This window comes from Pezoporus wallicus, unplaced genomic scaffold (genome assembly GCF_028554395.1).
Source record: "Pezoporus wallicus isolate ANWC-B61680 ecotype Strahan unplaced genomic scaffold, APGP_CSIRO_Pwel_v1 contig_14703, whole genome shotgun sequence".
NCBI lineage: Eukaryota > Metazoa > Chordata > Aves > Psittaciformes > Psittacidae > Pezoporus > Pezoporus wallicus.
In genome coordinates this window covers 1096770-1118199 of record NW_026635616.1, presented here as the reverse complement: position 1 = coordinate 1118199, position 21430 = coordinate 1096770, and the positions used below count along the sequence as shown (strand labels likewise).

At 43.5% G+C, this 21430-nt stretch overlaps 1 protein-coding gene across 1 annotated transcript in view; it reads left to right on the top strand.

Moving 5' to 3' along the window:
- Positions 1-6212: 6212 nt before the first annotated feature.
- Positions 6213-21430, top strand: part of SMYD2 (SET and MYND domain containing 2) — a 29531-nt gene continuing 14313 nt past the window's right edge. The window contains exons 1-5 of the mRNA XM_057397042.1: positions 6213-6534; positions 9754-9817; positions 17109-17219; positions 18765-18825; positions 21248-21372. Coding sequence (XP_057253025.1) covers positions 6353-6534; positions 9754-9817; positions 17109-17219; positions 18765-18825; positions 21248-21372 — 543 coding nt within the window. The 5' untranslated portion in view covers positions 6213-6352. The remainder of the gene's footprint in view (positions 6535-9753; positions 9818-17108; positions 17220-18764; positions 18826-21247; positions 21373-21430) is intronic.

Below are 21430 nucleotides of genomic sequence, written 5' to 3'. Positions count from 1 at the left end.
AATATGTATATAGATGTGGTGTTACATCTTTATACGGCATTGTGCGGTTACTGAAACGCCGCACAGTTTCAGTGACCATCTGTTATAATGAAGCTGAAAAAAAAGCAGTTGTTTGGAAAATAGCCGCAAAAATCATTTTTAGAACTGAAGAAAATGCCTTATCATGAGAACTTTAGAGAATATGGAGAGTTTGCTTGATTACAGTGTGTAAATACCTCCATCAGCAGAAAAGCAGCTCACTACTTTGCTTTTCCAGCACCCCCAGTGAGCTGGGACAAAAAAGGTATACAGTTGTAGGGCCCAGGTCACCCTGAAGGGTTTCTGTCTCCACATCAGTAGCAGAAAAGATTAAGCATGGCCTGGTGACAATGGGGTGTCCCTCATGTCAGGGGGGGTGCCTGACCTACCACACACGGCAGCACTCATGTAAGCCGTCCACATTTGTGAAGGCTCCAAGACTTTTCTTTTGCGTGTAACCTGTCTCCAAGTAAAAGGGCAGATAAAATGACCCTGGATAAGTCAGGAAATGTCCTGGCCAATTATCTCAGGGAGTCTCAAGGAGTTATCAGAGGATCAAAGACCCTTCTCTAGTCTTCAACGCAGAAAAGTTGTAGCTAGACAACAAAAGCAGAGGCAGGGCAAGAATGTGACAACTTAATGAAGCTATAGTAGCACCGGGTAAGATCCTCAGCTTGAGCAAGCAGGTGCTGTTCCTTCAAAGTCAGTTGGAGAGATGCTGAGTTACACCAGTGGAGAATCTGACAACTTATATTTTTTAGTTTGCTGGAGTCCTGCCGTGGCTCCATAAGCAAAGGTTAATGCAGGTCTGCCAGGGGCAGGCTGGAGTTACCACAGAATGGCAGTTGTGAGGTTGCTGATTCTGATAAAAGCGAATTGTGAACTGCAAGCATCTGAGTGTTGAGTGTCACATTCACACCTAACAGCTGCCCTTGCCTGTTCCCCACAGTCATCCAGTTTTGTCATCGTGATATGTTTCTGAAACCGCATTTGTGCTGCTGTCAGTTTTTGTCTCAGGAAATTTGTGTACAGCCTTTCTGTAATGACACACTAAAACTGCTTGTAAACATCAAATGAGTAGATTAAAATATATTTAAACCAAGCAAATCACTTCCATATATTAGGCAGAAATTTGAGTCTTTTCTACTTCTAAGTCTGCACTGTCCCCCTTTAAAGACTTGCAGTAGGGATGTTAATATTTACATGGGTGAGGGCAGTGAAAAGTTTGTTCCTTTCATGAAAAAAGTGAGAAGCCTCCTTCTAGATCTGTGAGTCTTTCCCTATCACAAATGTCTCCAAAGAGAAAAGCCAGACAGAAGCCCTGATTCTCTGTTTCCACCAGTCCTCTCAGGTCAGGAACATCCTGACTATCAACAGAGACAGGGCATCTCTGGAGCATTTTTGTCTGTGTATCAGGATTGGGCAATGTCAATACTATCAACATGTCAACAATCCACGGCAGAGATGTGCAAGATTACACAAGGACAGGTTTTGAATGTCAAGTCCAGGTCCCTCTAAGGCTGGGAGCACGCCCGCCTGAGAGACACACTGGTGACACCCTCTGCTTGCATCCCCTACTGAATTCTGAACTCATTGTCGTCCGTGAACTCCCACCTCACAGCTTATTTCCTAAAAGTGATGAACTGCACTCTTCCTCTTTGAAAGGCAGCATTTCCCAGCTCTTGCTGGGATTTTTTTACCATCACACTTAATCTCTGGTTCACAAAGAATAATGTAGATTTACACTCACCTGCTGAAAAGATGCAAATCTCTGAACCCCTAAATTGCCGAGATGCAAGAAACAGATGCCTAGCTACAGCAGGAGAGCATAAGGAGAGCTGTGAAATCTGCCCACAAAGCCTCTTAAAGCACCTTACACTTTTTTGTTACCTGGACTGCAGCATGGGATATGCTTCCGTCTGTCCCAGCTATGTTGCTGTCGGTACCTGCACTGGCCAGCTGAAAGCAGCTCATGGTACCAATAGTTCTGGGGGGGAAAAAAAGACAAGGTTAGGAAACCTCATCTCTCTGGAAATCATTGCATTAAATATAGAAAAGTTAAATATACATTCAATATACATTTTCCTTTGTCCTTTCTCTTCCCATAGGCTGCTGGCCTATGATTGCTCCTTGTACCTACCCTGGAGCTGATTTTATTGTTTATTCCTAGCTCAGCCTCCAGTTTGCTCAGGGCCCTGTGTCTTAGCGAGTGACTCCCCGCTCCCTTTCCAAGTTCAGAACCTTTCTGGCTAAAGTCTCTGGTGACACGTAACACAAAAAGACAGCTCTGAGCACAGGGCATGCAGCCGTTCTGCAGAGTACAGTCTGTGGTGCGGCGGTCCCGCTTCTGGAAGGTTAAGTGATTAAGCCTAACAGTGACTAACAGGGGTGGATCTTTTCCTGTCAAACACACACAATTTTCCAGAGAGCAGCTCCAAGGTTGTGAGTGAAGGTGAACAGCTCTACTTCTAAAGACTCCTTAATTTTAAGGAATTCAAAGAGCAGGCATGACACTTTGTTCTGCGACTTCCTTAAACCTATACCCTACTTCACATCCTTTCATCAGCTTTCATATCTAAACCAGACGTAATGGAAGTTAAAAAAAGACCGAGAAGATGAGAAGTACAAGTCTCTGCAGATGTGAGGGTATAATTTAGCAAAGTATCATTTTATCACCCAATCCTGCCAGGTCCTCAACACATCCTGTGGGGTATGGACTCCCCTGCCTATCCTGTGAACAATGGGGAGTGAGAGCACTCCAGTCCTTTTCTGGTTGCTTTCAAGCAAGTTTCAGCTCCCTGGTGTTGGCTATTTTTTCAGCAGTTGCATGACTATTGATATATTCAAGGCTAAAGCCTTGAGAATCTTCAGGAATTTATTAACAAGTCTGTGTTTTGCAATAAACAGTATTTATATACGCATTCAAACTGATCCGTAAAAACCCATGTTCAGATTCGCTGCTGATGTGTAAAACCACAGATGAAATAGGGAGATCCAAAAAGTGTATGTTTTATTTACAGGTTTTGTATAAATCCAGAAAAAGGGGGACAGGATAAATATACCAACAAAGTAGTTACAAAACTGTTTTCATTAATAACTTATCAAAGCAGTTTTATTTCTTGAAATCATCCAAAGTAAGCTAAAAGCTATGAAGGCAGCTGGTTGAATTTCTCCTGGAGGGTTTGAATGGGGCTGCAGGCCGGTGCTGAATTTTACTCTGGTGAATAAATTCCTGATTATCTCTTAGAAAGCAACTTTTTCCAGGGTGGAATAAAGCCTATTTAGTAAATTATTATTTTGTTTTTAAAACTAAATGACTGTTTATTAAAAAAGAGAGCTACTGAAATGCAGATTTTTCCTCATTACCTGAGGCATAATCAAATTGTCAGCTGTTCAACAGGGGTGATAATGTGGAACAGGAGTGTGATAACATTTGCCATCATCCCAGCTGGTTCCCCCCAAAAGACACCTCCTCCCAAGCTTCTTACCAGTGAACCTACATGATCTTGTAGAAGCCTATGGCCCAGCACAAGGTATGGTTCAGAAGTGATCTGATAATTCATATGAATTGTTAAGACTTCTTTTATTTGGACACAACATTATTTGAAACAGAAATGAAATCCTGACTCCATTACAGAAAGTAAGAATTTGTCATTGCCTTCAGTGTGACCAGGATTTCACTACTGAAGTGCATAATGCTGTGTTGTCTGATTTCAGATGCAAATGCCGAACCATTTCATGTCACCACTATCTATAAGTGCTAAAAAAGCTGAGAACTTTTCAAAACTATGGCGGTGCTGGGATAAAGGTTGAACTTCATGATCTTAAAGGTCTTTTCCAACCTGGTTGATTCTATGATTCTATAATGTTATAACAAGATCCAGTAGCTGAAAAGACAACAGGGCATATTAAGGCTAGAAATAAAACACGTGTGTTCAGTAGGTTTGGGTTTCTTTTTGTAAAACCACTTATTAAGGACATTTTAAAATCAAGACTGGCTGTTCTTAGTCGTAGAAATGCCTACAATTAAGAGTCCAAACCTTTAAGCCAGACATCCACGATCTATACTGAACTGTAAGATGTAGAGTCCTTTCACTCAAGATACGGTACTTGGTTAATCAATTAGATGCTGCTTTCATTATTCTAACTGGATACATCAATTCCATCCCTGCTGTCCATAGATCTACAGTGGGTCATGATTAACATTTAGCTCAGTGGTAGAGGGTGATGTTTTTTATGTTTTTCAGTGAATGCTCACACTTTCCTTGTTAAAAAAGTGATGGTTTAACTAATTCAAATAATTCTGGTCCAGAAAGAGATGTTATTTTTGCAGTGGCTGCAAGTTTCATCATGTTCTGTGTACGAGAACATCAAAGATTTTAAAGATATGGATATAAAATGCATTAGTTATATGGGATAATAAACTGTTAGGGCCTTGAGGCAGGAATAGGCCTTAATTTTCCCTGGCCAGCCTCCTTGGGGATCCCCACCTGCAGCAGCATCTGCAATGAGGCAGCATGAGATGTGCTATGCTTTTGCAAACTGAATTTTGCACACTTTCTCTCCTGTTATTTTAGTGTTTATTCTTCTACTTAGTTGGAATTATGCAGCGAGACAGACTGGGTTGGAGTATTACTATAGAATAGCTACAGACTACTACTGCTGTTTTAATTGAGGACTAGATTCTCAGCTCAGCAACACAAGAGCAGCTTTAGCAAAATGAATAGCTCTGTCACAAGCTGCACCGTTGATAAGATCAGAATCAAGTCCTTTCACCTTGATCCTACTGGATCCACTTTTATTTCACTTTCATTTAGTGACATTCTCAAAGCACTTTTGCAAGGTAATTTCTTTTTAAGTTTGCTTCTTCAACATACTTCTTTCTACTTTATGATTTCCTTCCTCATGGAAATTCTGAGCCTCAAATTTCAGTGTATTTAGTCAAAAAGGAGCTTGCCAATGATTTTCTGCCCAAAGAATGTAACACAAAACTACATACACAGATACTAATAGCAGAGATCACAATCTGTGGATGCTTACATCAGTCTACACTGCTTGTGCACTACAAGTGACATCAAAACTATTTTCATTCACTTTCATGTCATTTCATTCACGTGCACTTGTATTTCTGACAGGAATACTCTCTTAGGGCTGTATCAGGGTGTTCTAAAACTGATAATTACATGCAAAATAGGCACAAAGCTGTAGCACTTAATACAGACAGCTTTACGGGTTTCCCTTGGGTTGCATTGGGATTTGAGTAATAGATTCATTCAGTTCTAGCATAGGAATTCATACTTTGTAGAAATTCAGTATTTTCTTATTGTTGGAGGGTTTTATTTACAGCATGGCTGTTGCTGGCACATTCAGACCTTGTTGTTTTGTCCCTTTGCTGGTTGACTGATTTATTATAATGAGAAGCCCATTGTATGAAATTTTCCCTTAATTCCACGGGATATTTTTGGCTCAGACTACAGGATATTATCCTACCATACTAGGAGGGAATGGTCAGCCTTCCAGCCCTGAGCAGTAACCAAGCTCTGGCATCCGCAAGGCCTGGACAAGGCCCTGGCCTAATGCTCAGGGTAGCCCAACTGCAGCAGGGTGGGCTGGCCTCCTCCATAGGCCATTTGCCCACCCCGCCATCTCCAGTGGCCTTGCTTCCTCACGTCACCCCAGGAATGGGTCACAGAATCATTAGGGTTGGAAGGAGATCTAGTCCAAGCCCTCTGCCAAGCCAGGGCCACCTAGAGCAGGTTACACAGGAACCCAGGTCCACAACCCCTCTGCAGCCTGTCCCAGCGCTCTGCCATCCACAAAGTAAGTTCGTTCTTCCTCATACTGAGGTGCAGCTTCTCCCTCTGCCCTTACAGCCCTGCAGCAGGTGGTACAAATCAGGAAGGGCGGTGGGGAAACCTGACAATCACAGGACTTACATAAATCAAGCCCTTGTTACCCAGCGAGTCACAACACCTGAAGTCAGCTGCCACCTGAACAGCAGAACCGCTCGTATACAGGCAAGAAGCTGTGAGATCGGCGGGGTGAGTCCGTTCCCTGAGGTATTCCTTGCTGGGTCTCGGGGAGGTCTCTCCCGCCTGTGAGCGCGGTGTGTGCGGTCAGCCTCCTACCTAACACCGGCCTGAGGGAGCCGTACCCCTGGCGGCTCTCCCACAGCGGCAAGGCGGCTTCCCGCCTGCGCAGCCTCCGGCTCATCCCCCGCTGCCCGGAGGAGGCGCTCCCCGCGCCGGCAGGGGCAGGCGGGAGCGGCGGGCCACGGCTGTGGCCTCCCCGGCTCCCGCTACCGACGAAGAGGGGGAGCCTTCCCCGCGGCGGGATGCGGTCGGAGGCAGTGGCGGAGCTGTGCGGCCTGGAGAAGTTCGCCAGCTCCGGCAAGGGCCGGGGGCTGCGGACACTCCGGCGTTTCGCCGTGGGGGAGCTGCTCTTCAGTTGCCCGGCCTACACCGCCGTGCTGACCGCCAGCGAGCGCGGCAGCCACTGCGACGGCTGCTTCGCCAGGTAGGGAGGCCTGGGGCGGGCCCAAGGCACGGCCGTGAAGGCTCCTCGGCGGGGCTGACCCCGGGGAGGCTGCTCGCGGTTCGACTGGCAGCGGGCGGCCCACTCGCGTCCCCCGGCCCGGGCAGCGGGCACCGGGCTGCCGCCGAGGTCCCGTTAGCAGCAGCAGGGCCCGCTGAGGGGTTGCCGGGGGCCCGAGGCCTGCCTTTGCACACCTGCCCTGCTCCTCCTCTTCCTCCCCTGCTCGGGGTTCTCTGACGGCAGCGCCGTGCTGAAACTTAGCTCAGAACTGGTTTTCCTTGCTCAACAGTTCGGGAAAGAGGAGATAAAACGAAAGAGCTTTGCTGTGCACGTACGCTGGCACGAGGCACCTTGCAGCTGTGGGAACTTCCACTGATCCTCGTGGTTTTGCAGTAACATAATATTCGTTGACTTTAATGATGTTTTGATAATTGAGAAAGGGTCTGCGATTGCCTAAATCCCGCATTGTGTTGGTGAGAATGGGATATACATGAACGGGATGTATGTGTCTGTAATGAAATACACAGAAATACTCCGTGTGTTTCTGCTGCTCTGAAACCTTCATCTTCTGGCAGCTTACTATGGCAAGGCACAAGCGGTGTGGGAGGTTCGTCCTCCTAAGGCTGTTAGCATTTAAAGCCCAGTGCTGCTGACGCAGGCGTGCTGCCCTGGTACCGGCTTAACCAAGTGTTCCATTGTGTGTTTCATTCCATTCCCGGGTTTCGGTGCCAGCTCCAGGCTCTGGCAGGCTGCGGGGCGCTCGGGGGTTCTGGGGGCTCAGCAGTTGTGTGGAGGGGTGGTTTGACCTGCACTGGGTATTTCAACCTCTCTGTCAGCTGCGGCAGTGAAATGGAAAGCAAGTGGCTGAGGGTTATCGTTGGCACGCTGGGCATAGATGGGACACTGGTGTGTCACACTGCACCACGTGTGTGAGAGGTGCAAGGCTTAGTCCTGACTCCTGGCAGGTTGCGGAGGAATTGCAGTGCTTACCTGGTTGTAACTCGGAGCAAATGTTAGCGTTTGTTTCAGTAAAAGAAAGCAACTGTTGCACTTTTGCTGTTTCTGTCAATACAGATTGCTTGTGTATGTAGACTGAGAGTCAGACCAAAGAATATGATTATTACATTTCAGTAGGTATTTTCATCTCTTGTCCTGTCATATTAACTCACGCTTTCAATTTTCTTCTCGTCGACTCTTTCCTCGTTAGGTTATCTACTTACATTACTTACTTTATTCATCCCTCTCTTTACACCTAATATGCACCTAGTGAAGTTAGTGAAGCAAGTCCCATTAATTTGAAGAACAGAAGAACTGAAGCTGAGGTGATTTTCCTCTCCTTCACACTGGTGGCTTTTCTATCTTTTTTTCTGTTTGGTTTTCCTTTTATTCCTAACCACAAATTCCCCTGTGGGGAGCTGGCTGGTTTTGTTTGTCACATCCAGAAGATTTATCTCTGTAGAGGACCAAAGAGTATTTCCTATGCTTCACTCATGTGAAGCAATATTGTAGAGATAATAGTTTTAAAGATCATCTGTGGGAGCAGCCTACTTAAATGCTGCTTGTTCTGCCTGCTAGCTTCTCCTATAGAGCTCATGAGGAGCACAGTGAGCAAGGAATGTTCTGAATTCAGTGAGGTTGCAATGGGGCAGTCTGAAACCTACTTCACACCAATGTGATGAGGTTCCACTAAGAGGAAAGGTACCTCATGATGTAACTTGACCTGCCAGTGCTCAGAAGTGCATTTTGTGACTGTGCCCTGTTGTGTTAGTACATTCTAGGTTCTCTTGAACTTGCAAAGAGTTTAGGAAGAGGGCTGTGGGCTCAGCACTAGTCTTTGTTAAGTGGTTGTGGAACTGCTGTAGTAAAATGGACAGAATGGAACTAGATTTGTATTTGCAGCTGGTAGTATTTGTGACTTTAATTACCCAATTGTGCTTGAGATATACACAGTCAGCAAGTAGGGTCATGATGTTAGCCTGGCTCGCTTATGTTGCGCCTTCTACTTCGCAAGAGCAATCAGAGAATGTCAAGACTTGCTACACTTGATGGACTTCAAGTGCAAGTGATCTCTGAAGTGTTGAATACTATTGCATTGCACAAGGACACTCACCCTGTTTTACTCCAGTGACTTCACCTCAGTTTAAGACAGTGTTTTGCCACTTATACCTGGGAGGGTGTGTAGACTATTTATCAAATGCTGCTGAGAGATCCCTATTGCTGTCACAACAAAACATCACGTTTGGTAACGTATGCTCTATTTTTGATGGAATCTGCTGTAACACAGAAACACTTGAAACAGAAAAGGACCTCCCTTTTGGCAGTTCCTGTATTGAGATACAAATATTAAAAAAGGAAAAACAGGAGAGTGTGAGCTTTAGGTCGCCTTAGAAAACATAGATATTGGAGCAGATGTTAGCAGGACAGTACAGGCTGTGGTGACATCCCATGTGGTGACAGGAGATCAAACACTGTATTAATAATGCAACATGGTTCAAACCTAAACATGGGAAGTTTAGATTGATATAAGGAAGAAGTTCTTTACTGTGAGGGTGGTGAGGCCCTGGAATGGGTTGCCCAAGGAAGTTGTGAATGCTCCATCCCTGACAGTGTTCAAGGCTAGGTTGAATGGAGTCTTGGGTAACATAGTTTAGTGCAAGGTGTCCCTGCCTGTGGTAGGGAGTTAGAACTAGATGATCTTCAGGTCCCTTCCAGCTATGATTCTGTGTTTTCTTGGTGTTGGGATGCAGTTGTTGTTGAAACAACATCATGCTTTCTGTAACCAGACAGAAGCAATGGAAGTGGCAGAGCAGAAGAAAAGGGTTAATACTGATGGGGAAGTATGCAAAGCAATTGGGAAGTCTGGAAAACAAGGACAAGTGAGCTACTACTATACATCATATAGTGACAAAAAATAATGCTGTCTATCCAACAGCAGAGAACAGCACGTTTCCAAACCCAGCAGTTTGTGAGGAGAGCAGAGTGCTTTTGCATAATAACAGTTGTTAGGAAAAGCTTGCTTTTGAAACTAAATAAACATAGTGTCTGCTCTCAGAAGATGAGGTTCAAGCTGTAGTTGTAGTGTTCTGAAGAAAATACAGTTTTCACTGTGAAATGCAAAATACTGTGCACAAAGTGATAGGGGTGTACATTGGTTTTTCATTCAGATTTATAGACTAGAATAACTTCTCTTTTCTCTTTAAGGAAAGAAGGATTGTCCAAGTGTGGAAGATGTAAACAGGCCTTTTACTGCGATGTGGAATGTCAGGTATGGTAACACAATTTGTGAAGATGCTGGGGGCGGGGGGAAGAGGTTGGGGGTTGCTGAGCTGCAGTTTTTGTTTGTGTGGCAATGATAGTCTCTAATTGTAGCTTTGGTTAATAGTAGTGCAGCTAATCTCAGCAACCTCCAGATGCTGACCATGGAGTTGTGCATTGGACAGTTACAGGATTTGGACATGGTCTGCATGAGTCTTTCAAGATCAGTAGCTCCAGGGCTTGGTACCACTGAGACTTTGATTAGAGCTGCCTGTCAGCCCACTAATTATGTCTCTATTCTTTCTTTAAGCACAAACCAGATGATTAAATGTTAGCTCCCTATACTGGTAGGAGAGTCTGTGTCTAATGGAAAAATCAGATCACTAAATAGCCATCTTCAGAGGGTTTTCTTGTGGGTGTTTTTTAGACTCTGCAAATATTGTGGGTGGCCGCAGCTGACCGTGGTCATAACCAGTTGAAACCCACCATGCTTTCTCCCTAACTCACTCACTCTGGCAACTTTTGTTCTTTTTGTATACCTTGTTTTCTAAAAGCTCCTGTAAACAGAATATAAGCATACACAGAGGTAGAGCAATCTAAAGACATCCAAAATACTTGCATGCAGTTTTAGTTCTGTTTTTTTACCTTCAAACTACAATAAGCACCTTTCAAAGCAATATTTTTGGCCAGAACTAGTATCTAGCCTTTGTGGGCTGTCAGCTTGATAGGGAAGAACTATCCAGCTTATGTGTGGAAAAACTCAAGTGGATTGCTAGCTAAATAATGTAAGCTATGTAAGATCTGTGGTGCTGGGCACAGGGTATGGAGCAGATTTGAGTCACCAAAGATCTGGCATGTAGCTACGTGTTAGCTATAAATAAGCCAAACCTCCTCCATGACAGCGTGCTATTGAGTGTGTGGGTTGCAAGCAAAGTGTTCTCCGTTGTCATTATCTGGACAGAGGCATTGTGGTTGTGTGTGTTCAGTTCCTGAGCACTTTGGAGATGGCTCCCAGTTCTATTTCAAGGATGTATCTTGCTCTCCTGTTGCACAAGTTCCAAAGCTAACCTGGCTTCCCCTTAGTTTTCCTTCTTTTGCCTCCCCACATTCCTGCTTTCTCACAGTGCTTTAGTGCATTGTGGGTGAATCAAATGGCCTTTTGTTTTTGAAGCACCGGGAGGACTCAAAATGCTCAAAAGAAGCAAGTTTTTAACAAAATTTGCTATAGTTTACAGAGTATTGAAAGACTGACAGCCTGACATGGCTGGGAAGAAAGCAAGCACTTTCTGTATGAGCTCCTTAAGGCTCTGGAGAGGAGAAACCGCATGATTCATTCATAAGAAATGCTTATTTGTAAGAGATGTTACCATATGACAGTATTTCTTAGGAAGCTTTTAACTAGGTGAGGGAAGAATATACTTGAACAAAGCAATTTATTGGCTGTGTAGTGCTTTTTACCTGAGATTGTGAGCTTCTTTTACCATATAAAATTCACACTGGTTTATGAAGCAGGCAAGGAAGATTTACTCAAGTAGGAAAGCTCAGTGATTTGTGCCAAGAAAAAACAGCAAGTAGATGTCATGGTGGAAGTAGTAGAACTTATTTCTGCTAACCCATGGTTCTTTGCTTTTACCTCCAAGTCCCTTGGTGTGTAGTATGATGATTTAGATATAAAGGCCTTTGTTAGATATTGTGGCATCTGGACAATTGTATGGCAAGCACAGGTACTAGCGCTTCACTCTTACTGGTGCTACGCATATGGCTTTTGACTCCCTAGCTGATATAACACTATATTCCATGTTTCTGAGTCAGTCTGCTGAAATTTATGAAAGTTGCTGAGATTGAATTCTTTGAAAGTTACCTTCAGCCATAATATTCTCTAGAAACCAGTCTCCACTGACTGTGCGTGCTGCACAGACAGCCTGCACAGCATCTTCGTCCCCGTCTTGTTCAAAGGCACTTTTCAGCAGTTCAGCAATACTTTGTCAAAGCCAAAAAGGACGTCTGTGTCTTGATATTAAACTTGTAACACTGGGATGTACAGTAAATGTGTCCCTTTTGCCTCCACGGATGGGAGACTTCTTCATGCAACGCTAACAAAAGGGCAGGGCTGTACTTGAGGATTATGATGGCATTGTTCATTCTGCTTTTAATTTTTAAGTTAAATTTTCCCTGTAAATCCATGTTTTCCTTGCTCAGTTCAGCTAAAATTTACATGTACCCAACCCATGGTTATGTTTTCCTGTGTTGGTTAGTATGTTGATGCTTATTGTAATTTAGTTTGCCAGGTGTCTATCATATGAAGTATATTGTATGGGATAGAAAACCAAATGTTTTAAGCTTCCTCTTTTCTTCCTTAAAGATCTGCTATACCACAATTCATAGGAATTATTTCTAGTGGTGGCGAGAGATGGATCAGAAGGAAACAAGAGAAAGAGGCTGAAGTGAGCAGCCGGAAACACGTTTTTTTGATGTCTTTTTCAGCATTCCAGATTTTATAATTGCAGACATCTTCCTCTCTCTAGTCTTTTTCTAGAGATTTGTGTTGAATGAGATCTTTTCCTTCCTCAGAATTCCATGGTTATTGAAAATTAAGTTAGTGACACTGCATATGTTTCCCACTCTGAGCCATACAGTATCCTTGTTTTGAGGATGCTTTCCAAGCATGTAATGAATGAAGCCTCACAGCAGCCTTTGTGGCCTTTCTGTTTCTCCAAATGGGGAATAGGTACGCAAAGATACATTGGCTTGATGAAAAGAGTGCATCTCCTGCCATATGGCCACGTGTTTGATGCACGGATCCTGTTCTGGTTTGCAGGGTAATTCCTTTGCCCTGGTTGCTGGTGTGGTGTCACATTGGAGTGTGAGGGACTGAACCTAGGGAAAGAACCAAAGTCTTGAGGTGATATGGTGGCTGATTTGTGTAGGGCTCTCTCTGTACGCATGTATTTGCACATGGGGTGGCCCTGGCACAATTCTTAGTAATAACATGTCTTTTGCCTGTTCTGGTCTATTATGTTGCTTTTTAGATAACTAACCTTAAGTTTGGCCTGTATTAAGATGGATCTTTGATAGGTGTAGATTCAGTCACAGATGCGGGGCATGTGAGAGTGGACGTTGTCTTCATTGCCTGTCCTTGCTGCCTTGAAATGTTCTTTGGATTGGTAGGATCCAGCCTGGGTTTGCTGCCTCTGCCTTTCACCAGCCCCTAATCCAGTTCTCCTTTTAAAAGGGTTTGTGATTTCCAGCTGATCCATACTGTTCTGCTCTCCACTCTTGCCTCCTCGAAGCACAGGCCTGTTATTATATAGTGGCTTTCTGACCCCATCTGCAGCTGTTTGGGTCTTGACTTCTTAAATTATAGTAATTTTAGTGGAACAGCAGGAGACCTGTGCTCATTTTTTCTCCTCAGAAATTAGCTGCTGAAACACTCTGAAGAGAAATGTTTTAAGAGGGTTATGTGGTTGCAATTGTGGAATCTGTGAACTTGAACCAGCTACTGGAGCTCCTCTATCTGTTATTACACATAGCTATTATTTGTCCCAGACAGAGTGGAGATCAGCTGGACAAAGTGCAAAAAGAGATGTTTTTGTCATGACTTTCCATATTTGAAATATATTTCAAACAAATATTCACTGGTTTGTCTGAACATGTCGTGTTAAAGAGTGCTGCAGTTGGTATTTTGGGAGTAAGGGAAATGTGTATATTTAACTAGAAAGCCTCAAAATGTAGTTGTAGAATCAGCATCAAGCAGATGTGTTACAAATGGGATCTTGTAGAAATTGCCCACTCCTCTTCACAAACTTCTTGCTGCAGTGATTCTGCACAAGAGGGATCTGACACTGCAAGACCCTGCTTAAGATTGCTTTGGGGATGTGTCTGTCCCACTATCCAGAAACTTTCTCAATGTAATTTTCTTTGCTAAATGTCTCCTGTGAACTGTTTGAACGCTAAGCCATGGAAGCCAAGCATCCTCTGTGGCCCAGCATTTGGTAAATGATGGTAGGGAAGAATGGCTGTGATGAAGTCATGTGAAACTCTTGCCTTCACTGCTTGGTGAGTTCTCTGTCAGAGAACTTTAACAGGTAATATTGGGCATCAGAAGCTGCCTCACTGAAGCTGGATTAAAGAGTTGGATGCCATTTGAACATAATTGGGCCATAAGCTGTTGAAGAAGTGGGCTTAACTCATACACTCGCCCAGCGCTTCTGTCTAGTATTTGTGTGGGTTTCTTTTCCATCAAATGAAATAGCACAGAAATTGTTGGGACTTGAGTCTCATTTTTTTAAGTATTACAGCTTTGGTGGGTTGGTTTTTGTTTTGATTGTTTTTTTTTTTCCTGAGCTATATGACAGTGTTCTGGGAATGAATTCAGTAGTCTTGGATGGTGGAGTCACTTTGAAGAACTTGGAGAAGATGGTTTCCATGCTTTGATGTGAAAAGCATAAGCTTGAAAGAATTGCCCTTCCAAAAATGTTGTCACTCACGTCTAAATGATGGGAAAAATACTGTGGATGTTGTGAAAATAGGAAGAAAATATCATTAATGTAGCATCAAGGGTTCAACTAGAACAGTGCTACTTGTTATAATTCAAACTACTTAGAGAAAAACCTGGGAAAGAATGCAAAATACAGTCCTGCTGTGCTCACAGAGAAAACTGCTGCCACAGTGTTTCCAGCCCAGGTATTACTCAGTCATCAGTACTCTCTTTTCTTGTGGTGTTTTGGGCTTTTATCTCATTTTGCACAATTCAGCCCTATCTTGTCCCTTTAACCTCCCTACTAGTTCATATAACTCAGTATGATCCTGCCTGGGGAAAGATTTTAATTAACAATGTGTGAAGAATAAAGGGAACACATGGATTTTTAAAACCACTGGTTTGAGACAGGCATGTGATTTTGCATTTTGATGTTTTCTTTCATTGGGTAATGTCTCCTGTTTATCTCACTGGTGTGTATGAGCATGGGTCCTGTGAGACTTCAGGTTCTGTGCCTTCACTTTTTGCACATCCAGCAATCACACTGGAGTTGGTGAGTGTCATGGGTGTGCAAGACAGGGTGAGAGATGAGATCTCTTTCCCTTCTTAGTCTTATCTGTGGGTTCCTAAACAGAAGCTATCAGGAAAAAGGTCTTGGGACATAGGCCTATCTGAGGATTCATTTTGTAGTGTGACAGCTGTAGGAGAGCTGTGAGTGTAATTTCACATGGCATGATTACAGTGTAATGTACTATTTTGGTTCTCCTGGTCTGTATTGCTGCGTCCTCCTAGAACATTTACACTGAGCTTATTTCAAGCAGCCTGTATGTAGAGTTTTTTCTGAAGTACTTTACTGAGATATCGAGGACAATGAAGTTGACATTGCGAAGGGTTGAATATCCTCGCAGTGTTGCACTGCTTCAAATCCTACACCAGGCTGGGGTAGGGGTTCACTTTTTTACCCTAATAAAATAAACTCTTAAAGCTGTTCATGCCCAGAGCAGTTTAAACAGCTGGTTTCAATGGAAGAGTTTTTGGTGTGCAAACTCTGAAGTTTATGATCTCAGATTTTGTTTTGACCTGCAAAATCTATAAATAGGTGGACCAGCCAAGGCAGAAGACACTGAAGATCCTTATTCACCTGTTCTTTTGAGGTGCCTTGTGTTGTCCTATGTGACCTTCAGCTGTAGCTCCTACAAGGAATGCATCTCCCAGTAGACCTGGATCATATTTACTGCTCCTATGTAGAATCACAGAATGGTTTAGGTTGGAAAGGGCCTTAAGATCACCCAGTTCCAACCCCCTGCCATTGGTGGGGGCACCTCACGCTGGACCATGTCTCCTAAGGCTCTGTCCAGCCTGGCCTTGAGCACTGCCAGGGATGGGGCAGCCACAGCTTCTCTGGGCAACTTGTGCCATGGCCTCGCCACACTCGCATGGAAGAACTTCTCCCTTGGATCTATCCTGAGCTTCCCCTGTTTCAGTTTGAACCCATTGCCCCTTGTCCTATTGCTACAGTCTCTGATGAAGAGTCCCTCTCCACAATAGGTGTTTTAGGTAAACTAGAGTGTCTCAAATGGCCCTTGCCATCAGTGGTTAGGTAGCTGAGGGAAGCTGTTTCTTCTGTACCTGCTCCTCAGTCACTCTGTTGTATATTGATTCATTTGTTTTTTTCAGTGGGCTAACACAGGATCCGTGATACTGGGTGAATCACAGTAAGGGGAATTAAGAACTTTCTGGATGTTGCAAAAAAAAAGGTTTTCAGGTTTTCAATTTCAATTAACTCTATGTTTGTGGGATTTATTGTGTCTTCTTTCCTCTGCTGCCATTTTCCACCAGTTTAAATCTGGTCTGAAAACAAAAGTTGATGCTGCCCAACATCCCCAAGTTGATGCTGTAGAAGCAGGACGCTCTAGGTCTGTTCTAACACAGTGCTATAAAAATGTGTCTGGGGTGAGATACAGAAATAAATAACTGTGCATTGCTCACATGGAGAAATAAGAATATTTCCACAGTTAAATAAATAAGATGAATTTTGATGCAGTCTGAAGACAGCCTGTGCCAGTGCAGTGTTAATCTCTGATTCCGTGCTCATCTTTGAAAGATCCTGTTGCTTTGGAGGAAATCTGTAGAGTGCCAAAAGCCCCATGGCTTGTGCCATTGCTCCAAGTGTTACTCTATGTTGAGCTAGGAATATGCTAAACATTCTTAACTAAAACCTGTTTGTCTTTATTAGTGTGTTTTTTATTGCCTATTCTACAACATCTCGGGAAACAATCTGATAATCCAGTTCAGTAGGTCTGGTTCTGACCTTCCATGTACTGATTCTTACAGTGATTGTGAATCCATTGACTTTAGCTGCATTACTCCTGATTACACCAGGGTCGCCTTGTAATGAGGGGCCAAGGTATTAAATGGAAATGAACCCAATAAAGCCATCAAGCTCAGACCTCCTCTGTCCTCACATGCTTGATCTGAACAATAAGAACTGGTGATTTATAAATCATGTTGTCTGTTTGCTTCTTTGTCATTTCATTCCTTTTTATTTTTTTCTCCATTGAATAAATGAAGATGTTCTGACCTTAACTCATCCCTTGTGAATTTGTTGGAGCAAAGCAGGATAGCTGCACCCCTTAAACGTGACTCCAGCTTTTGTTCAGATTTAGTGAGCGTCATCTTATTTTGTTAAAGGAAACACATTTCACTTGACCTCTAGGATGTGGCAGGACTTTCTGCATCCTCTTTTTCATCACTTTATCTTCATGGCTTGCTTTTTTTTTTGCCTTTGTTTTTTTTCTTTTTAACTATTTTTCTGCATTTTCAGAAGGAAGATTGGCCGATGCACAAGCTGGAGTGTTCTGCTATGTGTGCTTTTGGGCAGAACTGGAATCCCTCGGAGACAGTGAGGCTAACAGCAAGGATTCTTGCCAAGCAGGTGAGCAGGAGGCTAAACTTGGGAGGTACATTCCTACTCTGGGTGCCAGGGAAGGCAGGAAGATGACAACTGACTGACAGTGTCCCTGCAAAGCACACACGTACTAGCTTCCTGTAACACATGAGCAGCTGAATGAACTCGGACCGCTGCAGCAGCGTCAGAGCCACCATAGTCCAGCCAGAGACTTTTGGAGGGGGATGGCAAAAGCTAGTGAGGTTTTTTGAGCTGTGTAGATATAACCTTTGGCCAAGGTGCTGTTGAACAGAGACTGGAAAGGTTTTACAATGTGCCTGGTATTTCAGCCTCCATTCTGATAGATTGGAGCTCTGGCCCACATGTGTGGGCTAGTACCAAGGCCATGTTGGTGAAGAGAAGGAAGAATAAGACTTAGTCTACAACTCCAAGGAATGTTCCTAGTGCTACCTGCATGCAGGCATTGAAGTCTGTATGAAGCAGTTGCCTGTTCTGTATTTCAGCTATATCTGCATAGCATTGTGTAGTATATAACTCCTAGTGAGCCAAGAACACCTCTGAGGCATTCAGGCATAAATATGTATGATTACTGGAGATAACTGGTGAAAAACAGAGATGGAGAGAAATTTCAGGCCCTTGGTCTTTGGTAAGGACATAAGATTGCATTGTCAACCTCCATTTCAGTGTTTCCTAACTGTATGGATGCTGAAGATAACACAAGTGCTTACAGGGAGAGGACAGGATTCACGAGTTTCAAGGTTATTGTGCTGTGTATCTTTATAAAGCCCTAAACTCTCTCTGCAAAAAAACAAATCCTCTTTGAAGCACATTTGTGTGATTGAGGTCTGCTTATGTGACAAGGGCAATCTGGATACTATGTGGAGCAAGGATTTTGGTGACCTGCTGCGAAGGCAGCAGCATACTTGCTGCATGTGTAGATGTGTATATGTGTGTGACTTAATTAAAGCATGGTTTAGTGGTGATCCATAAACAAAATCAAATGTTTAATGACAAAAAGCCATTGGAGTAAACTTGTGCTTTTATCATTTACAGGGAGGGGGGAGAATGCTACATGTCATATAAAAGCTAAATATGCAAACCCTAGTCCCTGAACCTCAGCTGCTGGGCCACCTGCAAAGCCATATTTAATGGCCAAGATTACAAAGAAGTGGCCTTAGGCCAACAATGGAGCATTGCTTTTGAACTCTGTCAACAGTCAGTTTATTCGCTTTCCTCAAAGCAAAGCCTGTCCCCTGCCTGCTTGCTATTGTTAGCGGCTTTTGGGGTGTCTAGAACAAAGTAAATGACATATTTAAAACACTGTTCAGTTTATGTATATAAATTTGATAGGAGTTAATCCTTGACTGCCTAATGGGGTGCAGAGAGAATGTTTCTGTGGCTTTACTAAGGTCAGTTAATTTAACTCATTGCTATTCATCAACTTCTGTAAAGTCTGTACAGTGTGGATAAGGGTTTGTCTTGCAGGTGGGAATACGCATGTTATGCATTAGATAAAACTGCTAACTTGAAATAATACAATATTGTTGCTTCATTTTTTTTCCTTATTGGTAGAAAACTCACCCTGAAAGAACACAGTCGGAGAAACTGCTTGCTGTAAAAGAGTTTGAATCACGTAAGTAAAAGAGGCTTGCAGGTAGACGGAGGCAGTTATCTGTATTCATGACTTGCTTCCCCTAGCCCCTCTCCATCAAAACCTTTCAGAGCATCCCGCTCCTGTTGGAGGAAGGGAGTAAACAAAGAGAATTGTGGTTCCTTGGCTTTTTTAAACTGCAGTGCTCTTCTTTCTTTCTTTTTCCTTTCCCTCCTCCTCCTTGGTTGCTTGTGGGGGCTATGAAACAGGGTGAAAACCTAGACAGAATTAATCATATAGCGTACATCCATCTCGTGGTTACTGGTACTTTAGTGTCTTTTGAGAATTGTGATGTTGTAAAATTAAAATAGCTGGTATTTGTTACCGGGAGGCATAAAATCAGAGACAGCACAGTTGCTTGATGATGACAGTGACTAAGGGGCTAATTGCAGTACCCTCTGGACTGTGCTTCAGTATCTGTCACTGCCAGTCAAATCTGACATGTTGTACATAATTGTGTTGAAATTCCGTGTCCTAAGTGCTCCAAAATAATCCAAGGAAGGAGATGAGGCAATGGCTTGCTTTTAACTGGAAGGCTCCTGCTTACGTCCGGTGAGGCAGAGTTAGAAGCCGAGCAAATAGGGGACTAGTAACCAGCCTGGCATAGCATTCACTGGTCTGTCATTTCTCTTGGTGCTGGGGGTAATATACAAGGAGATAATAGGTTTGTATATTCACATTTCTCACTCTGATGGCTTCCACAACCCTTTGTAAAATGCTGAATAAATTCAGTCCTCTCTAGGACTTGAGGTAGCAAAGTAACCAAGCACAGCAACACTACAGTCTTACTTGCTTCCTGAACAAAAGCTCCAGTCACAGCTCCTGGGACAAATGAAGGGGGGAAAATGCCAACATTTGCCTTTGCCTAAGGCAAGGATGTTTTTTACAGGTAGGTTAGTAGGATTGAGGTTGAGGAGGATGGGTAAGTGCTGAAGTAATTTCTGTATTATTCTTCTGCACTGCAGCTTGTCTTCAATAATTTATTAATTTGGAGCTAAAAGGATGAAATGATTTTTCTGTTGCAGTGTCCCCCTTGTTCTCTAGGAGCCCATGGTTTTGTTAGTAAGAGCCTTGTTCCTCTGCCTTGACTCTCCTCATCTCTTAGTACACCTTTGTCATGTTCAGCAGTTGCCTTACAAGTTGAACACCCTGTGAGAAGAGGAAAAGGCACCTCGCTTTCAGTTGGAAACTCAAAAATTATTTCTGTTTTGTCCTAATTCTCATCAAATTGTCCCATTTCATTTTCCTCTTTCTTTTTTTGTGACTCTCCTGTCATTTACATCTGCTGCTATAAATCATTTCCCCCTTCCACTGTTGTGTAGCCTTTTTGGTTTGTGCATGATTTTTCTCTCCACTATTATTTTGAGTTGGAGAGAGAAAGCTGATGAGTTACTGGCTCTCTCAGAGCAGGAGTGAGCTGGTGACATTGCCACTGAAGGGAGAGCATTAGGAAAAACACTTCCCAACAGTCTGCTCCTCAGGAAAGAGAAGTGACCAGGAGTATGTGGTCCATCATGTACCTTGCATGGACCAGGCAGGAAAAGGTTCAGTGGCCACAGCCTTGGGTAGAACCTGTCATGGGCTTGAGTGTAAATCTGAACAAACCCATAAGGAAATACACTTGGCAGGTGTGGCAGCACATTTCCATTGTGTTCCTGCTGTCTCCTATTGTCCTTCAATACCTGCAGGTTAAGCATACCCTGATGGGCATTCTCAGGCACTGTTTGTTACTTCCTGAGGCAGGTGCCTGCAGTAGATCAGGAGGATTGCACTCCTGGACACCCTCATATTATCCTTCCCTTGGTGCAAAGGGTGCTCTTGGTGACCAGCCTCAGCACTGCTGTCAACCTTTGTTAGGTCCCTGTCACACACAGCCACAAATAGCGAGTTTCCCTGCTGCGAAAGACCACATCTTTTGAAAGCAGGGATAAACAGCCTTCTGGGCTGGTTTGTACTGATAAGTGTTAGGTCTGTATGAGGAAGTTTCCTGATGTAAAGCATGTTTTAAGAAGTTTGATGTTGACTCTGACTTCATACCGCTGTAGATGGGACTAGTTGATAAGATTGTGTTAGACAGCTGAGGACAGGTACCCACAGTTGCTGCCTGTTTGCTAGGGTTAACAAATACACTTTATAGACTGTAACCCTTCTCCCAGAAAAGGAAACGTGTCCAATTACCTGCTAATGTAAAGATGTTAGAAAATGATTTGTAATCCTGCGTGCTCTGGTAGTGCACATGTAGCTTGGGCAGAAGCAGCATTAACAGACACTTCTTGCAGTGCTTCCAAGTAGCTGTTCCTTAAAGGGTTTCTGTTTAAGTCCAGGCTTGTTCTAACCTAAGTCTAGCTGCAGTTCGTGGGGGAGTGTTCCTGTTACTGAAATGGAATGTATTCTTTGTCCACAGACCTTGACAAACTAGACAATGAAAAGAGAGAGCTGATTCAGAACGACATTGCTGCTCTTCATCACTTTTACTCAAAGCACTTGGAGTACCCTGACAATGCTGCCCTTGTAGTTCTCTTTGCACAAGTAAGTTGGCTAGAGTACAGCCTGCTTAGGTGGATGGTGCTGTAGGAGTTTAGCCTTT